The sequence below is a fragment of the Ursus arctos genome, unplaced genomic scaffold (genome assembly GCF_023065955.2).
Source record: "Ursus arctos isolate Adak ecotype North America unplaced genomic scaffold, UrsArc2.0 scaffold_18, whole genome shotgun sequence".
NCBI classification, from domain to species: domain Eukaryota; kingdom Metazoa; phylum Chordata; class Mammalia; order Carnivora; family Ursidae; genus Ursus; species Ursus arctos.
Window position 1 is genome coordinate 34,150,176 of NW_026622852.1, and position 12,739 is coordinate 34,162,914.

Sequence of the window (12,739 nt, forward strand, 5' to 3'; positions counted from 1 at the left end):
CGGCCTCTGCAGAGCAGTTAGGGTGTTAGTGGTGCCTCCAGAATTTCTACAGAAGAATCAAGGGGTAACAATGTGATTGGTGGAGGAGCTGGAGGACTTTTCTTGAAGTTGTTTTGCATAGGAAGCACACTGTTTTACACGGATGATACTTTCCTGTTAAAATGTTTTTTGTATGGTTGCTGATGAAGATCATGAGGAAACAAAACCTCCCTTGACACCACCATAGGAGAAGAAATGGCAAAAGTGAAAGCAAAGGTAACTGGCGAAGTTCAGATAGGCCCACCTGGCATGTTGATTCAGTGGTTCTGGTAAACTCACTGTTTCTGTTTTCTCTTGTTTTGACCTAAATTCTGAGAAGTGGCTTTCCTCATCTGGTACCTTTTTTGAACAGAGAGAAAGCCATTCCTCCTTCTTCTTTGTGTGTGTGTGTGTATATATATTAAATATATATATATTTAATATTACTATATTACATAGGGTAAATATAATTACATATTATGTATATGCCATGTTGGAACCACCTACTATTATAGATGCCTAACAGATTTTACCTACATTGATTCTAATGACAACTTAACGAATAATTATTGTTTTTTCCCAGCTTACTATGAGCTGAGATCCTGAAAAAAGGAAGTTTACTAAAGTTATATCCAGGTTAAATGATATGGTGCTAGATCTACATAATCTTTTAGAGACCAGCTTCATCAGAAAACAGCTCTAATTTAAAATTTTCCATTAATAAAGACACCCTTACATATCTACATCTGAAAGCAGTTTGTCCTAAATTTTATTTGGCACTTTCCAGTAGAATTTTTGGAGTATTAATAGCCTTGACTATGTTACTGTGTAATCCTCAGATGTTTTGGATTTCTCAAAGCCTTACTACCATCCATCACCAATAAAATAAATACCACATCCCTCCTCTTTTGATTCCTAGGAGTGTTTCAGGATAAATCAAATACAATATTGGAAGTAAAGATGTACTAAAAATCTACATTATAAATTTAAATTTCCCTGAGTCTCGTCCTTTTCCAAACACTGAAAGTAACATGGAACACATGAAGATGGGAAATTACTCGCCTGTGACCGAATTCATTCTGGTGGGATTTTCCAAATACCCAGTGCTCCAGTTTTTTCTTTTCATGCTCTGCCTCATCATGTATGTGATAATTCTGCTGGGAAACAGCCTCCTCATTATCATCAGCATACTGGATTCTCGCCTCCACACCCCCATGTACTTCTTCCTTGGGAACCTCTCGTTCCTGGACATCTGTTATACATCATCGACCATTCCTCCAATGCTCATCATATTTAGCTCTGAGACAAAATCCATCTCCTTCATTGGCTGTGCTCTGCAGATGGTTGTCTCCCTTGGGCTGGGTTGCACTGAGTGTGTTCTCCTGGCTGTGATGGCCTATGATCGGTACGTGGCCATCTGCAACCCACTGAGGTACTCCATCATCATGAACAGAGTGCTTTATGTGCACATGGCTGCTTGGTCCTGGATCATAGGCTATCTGACCTCCCTATTGCAAACAGTCATGACAATGATATTGCCGTTTTGTGGGAATAACGTTATCGACCATATTACCTGTGAGTTACTGGCCCTTCTTAAACTCATCTGCTCAGATATCACCATCAATGTGATTATCATGACAATGGTAAGTATTATTATACTGGTGATTCCCCTACTGTTAATTTTCATCTCTTATGTTTTTATCCTCTCTTCCATCCTGAGAATTAACTCTGCTGAAGGGAGAAAGAAAGCTTTTTCTACCTGTTCAGCCCACCTGACTGTGGTTATATTATTCTATGGTTCAGCCCTTTTCATGTACATGAAGCCCAAGTCAAAGGACACAAACACTTCTGATGAGATCATCGGGCTGTTTTATGGAGTGATAACCCCGATGTTAAACCCCATCATCTACAGTTTGAGGAATAAAGAAGTGAATGAAGCCATGAAGAAAGTTCTGAGGAGACACCTGCATTTATTGAAATCATGAAAGGCTTTAAGACATGTGATATCCTAAATGGGTAAATAGATCTTGTCTTTTTTTTTAATTCAATTAACTAACATATGCATTATTTGTTTCAGATGTAGAGGTTAGTGATTCATCAGTCTTACACAATACCCAGTGTTCATTACATCATGTGCACTCCTTAATGCCCATCACCCAGTTACACCATCCCCTCACCACTCACCTCTAGCAACTCTCAGTTTGTTTCCTATGATTAAGAGTCTCTTACGGTTTGTCTCTCTCACTGACTTTGTCTTGTTTTATTTTTTCCTCTCTTCCCCTATGATCCAATGTTTTGTTTCTTAAATTCCACATATGAGTGAGATTGTATGATATTTGTCTTTCTCTGACCAACTTATTTCGCTTAGCATAATACCCTCTAGTTCCATCCACATCATTGCAAATGGTAAGATTTCATTTTTTGATAGCTAAGTAGTATTCCATTGTATGGAATCTTCTTTATCCATTCATCTGTCAATGGACATCAAGGCTCTTTCCATAGTTTGGCTATTGTGGACATCGCTGCTATAAACATTGGGATGAGGCGCCCCTTCAGGTCACTACTTTTGTATCATTGGGGTAAATACCCAGTAGTGCAATTACTGGGTCGTAGGGCAGCTCTATTTTCAACTTTTTGAGGAACCTCCATACTGTTTTCCAGAGTGGCTGCACCAGCTTGCCTTCCCACCAACAATATAAGAGGGTTCCCCTTTCTTTGCATCCTTGCCAAATCTGTTGTTTCCTGACTTGTTAATTTTAGCCATCCTGACAGGTGTGATGTGGTATCTCATAGTGCTGTTGATTTGTATTTCCCTGATGCTGAATGATGCTGAGCATTTTTTCATGTGTCTGTTGGCCATTAGATGTCTTCTTAGGAGGAATGTCTGTTCATGTCTCCTGCCCATTTCTTGATTGAATTATTCCGTAGGTGTTGAGTTTATTAATTACTTAGTAGATTTTAGATACTAGCCCTTTATCAGATCTGTCATTTGCAAATATCTTCTCCCAATCTGTGGGTTGTCTTTTGGTTTTGTCGACTGTTCCCTTTGCTGTGCAAAAGCTTTTTATCTTGATGAAGTCCCAATAGTTCATTTTTGCTTTGTTTCCCTTGCTTTTGGAGACATGTTGAGCAAGAAGTTGCTGTGGCCAAGATCACAGGGGTTGCTGCCTGCGTTCTCTACAATTTTGGTGTATTCCTATCTCACATTTAGATCTTTCACCCATTTGAGTCTATTTTTGTGTATGGTGTTAGGAAATGGTCCAGTTTCACTCTTCTGCATGCGGCTGTCCAATTTTCCCAACACCATTTGTTGAAGATACTGTCTCCCCGCCCCCCCCCGCCATTGGATATTCTTGCCTGCTTTGTCAAAGATTAGTTGACCATAGAGTTGAGGGTCCATTTCTGGGTTCTCTATTCTGTTCCATTAATCTATGTATCTATTTTTGTGCCAGTACCATACTATCTTGATGCTTACAGCTTTGTAATAGATCTTGAAGTCTGGCATTGTGATGCCACCAGCTTTGGTTTTCTTTTTCAACATTCCTCTGACTATTTGGGGTCTTTTCTGGGTCTCTACAAATGTTGGGATTATTTGTTACAGTCTGTGAAAAAAGTTGATGGTATTTTGATAGGGATTGCATGGAATGTGGAGATTGCTCTAGGTAGCATAGACATTTTAACAATCTTTGTTCTTGCAATTCATGAGCACAGGGATGTTTTTCTATTTCTTTGTGTCTCCTCATTTTTTTCATGAGTGTTCTATAGTTTTATAAGTATAGATCCTTGGGGGCGCCTGGGTGGCACAGCGGTTAAAGCGTCTGCCTTCGGCTCAGGGCGTGATCCCGGCGTTCCGGGTTCGAGCCCCACGTCAGGCTCCTCCTCTATGGGCCTGCTTCTTCCTCTCCCACTCCCCCTGCTTGTGTTCCCTCTCTCACTGGCTGTCTCTATCTCTGTCAAATAAATAAATAAAAAAAAAATCTTTATAAGTATAGATCCTTGGCTTCTTTGGTTAGATGTATTCCTAGGTATCTTATGGTTTTGGGTGCAGTCGTACATGGGACTGACTCTTTAATTTCTCTTTCTTTTGTCTCATTGTTAGTGTATGGAAATGCAACTGATACATGTGCATTGATTTTATATCCTGCCACTTTGCTGAATTCCTGTATGAGTTCTAGCAATTTTGGGATGGATTCTTTTGGGTTTTCCACAGAGTATCATGTCATCTACAAAAAGTGAGAGTTTGACTTCTTTGCCAGTTTGATGCCTTTTATTTCTTTTTGTTGTCTGATTGCTGAGGCTAGAACTTCTAGTACTATGTTGAACAGCAGTGGTTAGAGTGGACATCCCTGCCATGTTCCTGATTTAGGGGAAAGCTCTCAGTTTTTCCCCATTGAGAATGATATTCGCTGTGGGCTTTTCGTATATGGCTTTTATGATACTGAGGTATGGTCCGTCTATCCCTACGCTGTGAGGAGTTTTAATCAAGAAAGTATGCTATACTTTGTCAAACGCTTTTTCTGCATCTATTGAGAGGATCATATGGTTCTTGCCCTTTCTTTTATTTATGTAGTGTATCACACTGATTTGTGGATGTCTAATCACCCTTGCAGCCCAGGAATAAATCCCACTTAGTCGTGGTGAATAATTCTTTTAACGTACAGTTGGATTCTTTTGGCTAGTATCTTGGTGAGAATTTTTGCATCCATGTTCATCAAGGATATTGGTCTGTAATTCTCCTTCTTGGTGGGGTCTTTGTCTGGTTTTGGGATCAAGGTAACACTGGCCTCACAGAAAGAGTCTGCAAGTTTTCCTTCCATTTCTATTTTCTGAAACAGCTTCAGAAGAATAGGTATTAACTCGTCTTTAAATGTTTGGTAGAATCCCCCTGGGAAGCCATCCGGCCCTGGACTCTTGTTTTTTGGGAGATTTTTTATTACTACTTCAATTTCCTTGCTGGTTTTGGTTTTCAGGCTGTTCAGGTTTTCAATTTCTTCCTGTTTCAGTTTTGGTAGTTTATGTGTCTTTAGGAATGCATCCATTTCTTCCAGATTGCCTAATTTGTTGGCACACCGTTGCTCATAATGTGTTCTTATAATTGCTTGTATTTCTTTGGTGTTGGCTGTGATCTCTCTTCTTTCATTCATGATTTTCTTTATTTGGGCACTTTCTCTTTTCTTTTTGATAAGTCTGGCCAGGGGTTTATTGATCTTATTAATTCTTTCAAGAACTACTTCCTAGTATTATTGATCTGTTCTACTGTTCTTTTGGTTTCTATTTCATTGATTTCTGCTCTAATCTTTATTAATTCTCTTCTCCTGCTGGGTTTAGGCTTTATTTGCTGTTCTTTCTCCATCTCCTTTAGGTGTAAGGTTAGGTTGTGCATTTAAGGACTTTCTTATTTCTTAAGAAAGGCTTGTATTTGCTATATACTTCCCTCTTAGAACTGCCTTTGATGTATTCCAAAGGTTTTGAACAGTTGTGTTTTCATTTTCATTTCTTTCTATGATTTTTAAAAATTCTTCTTTAATATCCTGGTTGACCCATTCATTCTTTAGTAGGATACTCTTTAGCCTCCATGTATTTGAGCTCTTTCCAAATTTCCTCTTGTGATTGAGTTCCAGTTTCCAAGCACTGCAGTCTGAAAATATGCAGGGAATGATCCTAATCGTTTGGTACTGGCGGAGACCTGATTTGTGACCCAGTATGTGACCTATTCTGGAGAATGTTCCATGTGCACTTGAGAAGAATGCGAATTTTGTTGCTTTAGGATGGAATGCTCTGAATAGATCTGTGAAGTCCATCTGGTCCAGTGTGTCATTCAAAGCCATTGTTTCCTCGTTGATCTTCTGCTTAGATGATCTGTCCATTGCAGTGAGTGGGATGTTAAAATCCCCTACTATTATTGTATTCTTATCAATGTGTTTCTTTAATTTTGTTATTAATTGGTTTATATAATTGGCTGCTTCCATGTTAGGGGAATAAATATTTACAATTGTTAGAACTTCTCATTAGACCCTTTAATTTTGATATAGTATCCTTCCTCATCTCTTATTACAGTCTTTGGTTTAAAATCTCATTTGTCTGATATAAGGACTGCCACTCAAGCTTTCTTTTGATGTCCATTAGCATGATAAATGATTTTCTACCCCCTTACTTTCAATCTAGAGGTGTCTTTGGGTCTAAAATTAATCTTTTGCAGACAGCACATTGATGGGTCTTACTTTTTTATACAATCTTATACCTAATGTCTTTTGATTGGGGCATTTAGCCCATTTGCATTTAGAGTAACTATTGAGAGATATTAATTTAGTGCCATTGTATTACCTGTAAAGTCACTGTTTGTGTATATTGTCTCTGTTCCTTTCTGGTCTATGTTACTTTGGGGCTCTCTCTTCGCTTAAAGAATCCCCTTTAATATTTCTTGCAGGGCTGGTTTAGCGATCACAAATTCTTTTAGTTTCTGTTTGTCCTGGAAGCTTTTTATCTCTCCTTCTATTTTGAATGACAGCCTTGCTGGATAAAGTATTCTTGGCTGCATATTTTTCTCAGGCAGTCCTTTCTGGCCTGCCAGGTCCCTGTAGATAGGTCTGCTGCCAGTCTAATGTTTCTACCCTTGAAGGTTACAGACCTCTTGTCCCAAGCTCCTCTCAGAATTTTCTCTTTGTCTCTGAGGTTTGCAAGTTTCACTATTTTACATCAGGGTGTTGACCTATTTTTATTGATTTTGAGGAGGGTTCTCTGTGCCTCCTGGACTCAGATGCCTGTTTCCTTCCCCAGATTAGGGAAGTTCTCCACTATAATTTGCTCCAATATACCTTCTGCCCCTCTCTCCCTTTCCTCTTCTTCTGGGATACCAGTTATTCTAATATTGTTTCACTTTATGGTATCATTTATCTCTCAAATTCTTCCCTCATGATCCAGTAGTTATCTCTTTTTCTCAGCTTCTTTATTCTCCATTATTTTGTCTTCTATATCACTAATTCTTCCTTCTGCTTCATTTATCTTCTAAAAGTTCTGATTTTGCACTCCACTGCTGTATCACTTTCCGGTAGCTGGCTTACAGGTCTCCTACTCCTACTCCTCTGCCATTTTGGACTCCTCCCCCCTAGTCTCCAGATTTTGTCTTTTGTATTCCAAGATGAATATATAAAACCTACTGTCATGATAGCTTGTATATTTACAAAACCAAATATGGGACTCCCACTCTTTTCAGCATAAAATGCTCATGTAAATCTTCTAAATAATGCCTATCTGCTGGGTTTCCAGCTCTAAGCAGGTCTGCTCATTGTTCCCATGAAGGTCATGATACTGTTCATCAAAATGAATCAATCTTTCATTCTCAATCTCTCTCTCTCCTCCCTTTCTTTTCCCACTTCCCCTCTTCTCTCTCCTCCATATATTTCCTTTCTTCTTCCTTCTCTTTTCTTTCTCTCCTTTCTCAGTGTCTTTGAAGTGGATATCTGTTGTTTTTGTTATGCAACATCCTGCATAATAATGCTATAGAATTTATAGACCTGAACAATATGTAGAAAAATTATGTATATTTTTCTTTAGGAGACCAACAGTCCCCAACTCTCAGTTTATATTGTACAGGGTGGGGATGTCCCAACCCTCTGAAAACAGGGGTAAGCATGGAAATAGGACTTGCCAAAGATGAATTAACTTTTTTTAAGTTTATTCCTTTAATCATAGTGATTGGTATGGTTTATTAAGTGACCTGAATCAGGCTAATCAGACACAATCCTAAAAGTGCTGCCCTGGTGTCAGAAAAAAAAAAAATTATTCTTTCTGTAATGATCTCTAAATGGTTAGAATTATAAACCTAGAGCTCCTGCTGGTCTTCCTTGTCAAAATGTGGGACAGACTGAGAAAGAAAGTAGAGCAGAGATAGAGAATATGCCTAAGGATGCCATTCTAACTCTTGAAACCAACAATGACTAAAATCAGACACACCTCTGTATAACTTATTTATATGAATCAAATTATTTTCTGTAAGACTAATTTTAATTAGCCTTTACCACTTATATCCATATAAATCCTAATTACTATATCCTCTTGCCTCACATCCCCCTCCATCTAGTTACAGAGGTCATAGTCAAACTCAGAAACAGAGAATGGGATGGTGGTTACCAGGGCATGGAGGGAGAAGAAATCAGGAAGGTATTAGTCAAAGGGTACAAAGTTTTGGTTAGACAAGATGAATAAGTTCTAGAGACCTACTGTACAACATAGTACCAACAGTTAACAATACTTTAAATTATTGTTTACTTTAAATTTTTCTAAGAGGGTAGATTTTATGTTAAGTGTTCTTATTAATAAATAAGAGGGTAGGAAGAAACTTTTGGAGGTGACAGGCAGGTTTGTGGCACACAATGTAATGAAGGTGTTATGAGTGTACACTCACCTCCAAGCTCTCATGTTGTATACATTAATTATGTACACCTATTTGAATGTGCAAAATAATTGAAAACCCAGGGGAGAAAAAAGGATTTTACTTTAAACAATAAAGAGTACATACTAAAGTTCTAATAAGGATAAAACTAATCAATGGTATTAAAATATCAGAAAGGTAGCTACTTTGGCAGAGTTGAGACAGGGAAAGACTGGAAGAGGCATTAGGGAACTCTTCTAAGGTTATACTAATGTTCTTTATCTTGATAGTTTAGATGACACAGCTGTATGCATTTGACAAAACAGTACATTTTACTTGTTTGTGCATTTATATAAACTTTAAATAGAAATAAAAACTGCAACTAAAAACTTAATTCTAGTTAACAATAAACTCATTAATGATATGTATACTGAGGGAGAAGTGTATTAAAGTCTGCAAAGTGCTTTGAAATGCATAAAATGTAAGATAGATTGAGAAATATAGAGAAGAATAGATCATAGATACAGTAAGTAAGTATAGTAAAATATTAATGGTAGGGATGCCTGGGTAGCTCAGTGGTTAAGTGTCTGCCTTTGGCTCAGATCATGATCCCAGGGTCCTAGGATCGAGTCCTGCATCAGGCTCCTTGCTCGGAGGGGAGCCTGCTTCTCCCTCTGCTTCCTTCTGTCTGCCACTCCCTCTGCCTGCCAACTCCCCCTACTTGTACCCTGTGTGTATGTCTCTCTCTCTGACAAATAAATTTTTTTTAAAAATCTTAATTATCTAGTCAGTGGATAAATGAGTGTTCACTTTAAAATTCTTTCAATCCTTCCTTATGGTTGAAAATTTTCATAATAAAACGTTGGAAAAATTTTACACAAAACTTATCAGGGGCATAGCTCTTGAATGAATGATACAATATAGATGCCTACTGATTCAAAGATAGAGAACAAATTAAACATGATGTCCTTATAAGTTCCCTTAAATTTCATTTAGGAAAAAATAATACTACTTTAAAAAGGCAAAATTTGTTAGCAGGTTATTTATAACTCTTACAAGAGAGAAATTTAAAACAAATTTTAACAGTCCCTGTGAAACTTAATTTTCTATATGATCTGTAGTCAGAGTTTTAATTGTTATCCCTAGGGGATAGAGAGAATGAAAGGACAGGGAAGAAAAGAAATATATCAGAAATTTATAAAACTCAGAATCAAAGATAATGAGAAAAAAGAAAAAAACAGCAAACTTCTTTGGCAGGATGTTTTGTCTGCATGATTATTTCTCCTGTTTTTAGCTACTTCTAAGGGACTACTAGTTCCCCAGTGCATGTCAGATTGTATAGACCCTAACAAAAGGAATTTGGTTCTACAGCCTTTACTCTTTAATTCCTCTTCTTCCATACCCTAACTAAGTCCATAAAGAGGTTTTTGAAAATGGCATTCCTCTGTACCAAAGTTTCTCAGTCTTGGCACTATTGATATTCTGGCCTGGGTAATGTCCCATCATGGAAAGCTATCCTATACATTATACGATGTTTAGCAGTACCCCTTGCCTCTACACATTAGATGCCAGCAGCACTGCCCTCCCTCCCCTCACCCTCTCAAACGTGACAGCCAATAGTGTCTCTGGAATCTACCACAGGTCTCAAAGGGGCAAAATCACCACAGTTGAAAACTGCTATACATCCACAAGAAAAATTATCTCTAAATCTTATAACACTGCTAAACATTGTAACATTCTTAAAACAACCAAGTTGTATAAACACTCACATTTCCCAGAGCCATTTCTAAACTGAAACTTGAATAAATATTAAGAGGTTGAAGTTCCACTCAAACAATGTAAACTATAAACTGGATGAAAAATGAACTTTTTTCCCTTATGCTACTGATATTTTCACACCAGGTGTAGAAGGAATAATGACTATAAATATCAGAAATTAAAGATTAGAGATAATATAACATAAATAGTAGTAGCATTTTAATAAAGATTCAACTGAGTATATATGCTAAAAGCATAAGTTTGTTTCTAAAAGGGAATGAGACTTTGGTCAACATTATAAAGACTACTGGTATTAGTGATGAAGGGATTACTGAATACAAATTTTATTTCTCTGATCCAAAGTTTCAAATTTCAAAGCATTATTTTTTCTTTTGAGTATGCCATGCAGTCTAGATTTTATGTTATAATTAGTAGGCACACTTATATCTCAAATTCTAACACATGTAAAAAGTATATTTAAATCCATATTTAACAGATCTGTAATAATTTTTAAAATAAGGCCAATAATTTTGTAAAATCAGTATTTGATAAACGTATATACATGTTTATATTAAAGAAGTTATAAGGGTAAAGTCAGTGCCCAATAGGCAACCATGGATGTTAGTCAAGAATGGCATGATGCCATTACTGAGAATATTCACTGTTATTTAAAACTAATGTAAAACAGACTTCTCTTAATGGAGTATATGCCATCAATGAGAAAAAAAGCCCAAAGAAATGGAATAATATCTTCAAATTGTTCATAGAAAATAACTAAAAACCTTAGTCTGCACCAAACTAAACTACCTTTCCAGAGAAAAGGCAAAATAAAGATACTTTTAGACAAAGACTGAGAGATCTTACCGCATGTAGCACCACCCCACAGAGAAAAAATTATATTCAATTGAAAGGTGTGGAATGAAAAAAATCATAGTAAACAAAGAAATTAGTAGATATGTAGGTAAATCCAAATTGTCCCTAGTTTCTTAAAAAAAAAAAAAAAAGCAACAATTTGAGGAACTTAAATACAAAGTAAAAATGACATTTTAAACATCAACAACATGGAAGATAATTGAGGAATCAAAAATCAAAGATAAACATTTTAAAGTCCTTATACTACTCAGAAGGATTGCAGAGATATTAAGTAGAGACTATGTTAAGTTAAACAAGCATCATTAAAAAGGTAAGGGAACTCATAAAAACAACAGAAATAAGATACAGAACTTCCAAATTTGTTAATAAAAGACAGCAAAGAAAATTTCATCAATTCAATAGAAGGCATGAAAATTATTCAAAAAAAGGAGAAAGAGAATTTCAAAAGCATAGCAGATTAAAAACAAACACCAAATGAGGATAAAAAAATCAAAAGCATAAGTATTCACATTAAACGTTACAAAGGCCCTGGTTGGAAGGTGTCAACTAATATTGTGCAGAATGACATACACCTGTTTTCTAGTGTGAAACTTCACCTTTCATCCCAGCAGAAAATGCAACTAACTCAGTGATTTTCTATCTACAAGAGAAATTCCTAAAATGTAAATAGAAAGTTGGAAATTAACATGATGGGAAAAGATGCACCATATCAACACCAACAAAAGTAAGCTGCTGTTTCTATTAAATCAGGCTAGAAGGACCCTGAGACAGAAAGCATTACCAGAGAATATATCAGAAAGAAAAAATAGTCCTGAAACTTATCTGTCTTACCACACAGCTTCAATATAAACACATATGGATACTGACAGAATTACAAGAAAAAGATAAATCTACAATAAAAAAGAGATAATTCAATATCTGCCTTAAACTAATAAGTGAAGCAATAAAACACATACACACACACACACTTATATGAAACTTTGAATTAAGATAGGAGAGGATATTTTTAAATCCAAATGAAATATATGAAAACTAACACATTAGGAAAGGAAGCAAGTCTCAATAAACACCAGAGTAATATTCAAATCTCAACTCCAGCCACAATAAAAAAACATTAGAAATAAATATTGAAAATACAATCACCCCCAAAATGTCTTTTGAATCTGAAATTAGAAAACATGTTATTAAATAATAGGTTAAAAATAGATTCTGATAAAAATTCTAAAATATTTTAAATTAAATAATAAAATTAATATAAAATATCAAATTGTTAAAAGACACAATAGAAAATCCAAGTAAATTGTGAAGCTCTATACTGTTCATGTTAGGAAATTTAAAAATAAATATATTCATTTGCCCCAATTTTTAAAAATTCAGTGTCATTCCAAACAAAATGAAATAGGATTTTTACATTTGCCAAGTTGATCCTAAAATTCATGGAAGAATGAAGAGCCAAGAATAGCCAAAACTATGCAGTAGAATAAGAAATTCAGACTCATTATACGAGACATCAAGAATGATCATAAAGCTACAGTACATCAGATAGTGTGGTATTGGTTCAGGTAAAGACAAGTCTATCAAACGAACAGAGCAGAGAATCCAGAAATACCTTAACTATATATGGAAGTTAATTTATATCCCAAATGAAGTGGCATTTGATATAAAATAGCATTATTAATCAGGAGAAAATGGATGAACTATTAAATAAACGGTGCCCGG

At 36.1% G+C, this 12,739-nt stretch overlaps 1 protein-coding gene across 1 annotated transcript; it reads left to right on the forward strand.

The window, feature by feature from the left end:
* Positions 1-1,058: 1,058 nt before the first annotated feature.
* On the forward strand, positions 1,059-1,995 carry LOC113260364 (olfactory receptor 13D1-like). The gene is given in 2 exon segments (XM_057313634.1): positions 1,059-1,973; positions 1,975-1,995. Coding segments are annotated over 2 exon segments (936 nt in total).
* Positions 1,996-12,739: the final 10,744 nt, after the last annotated feature.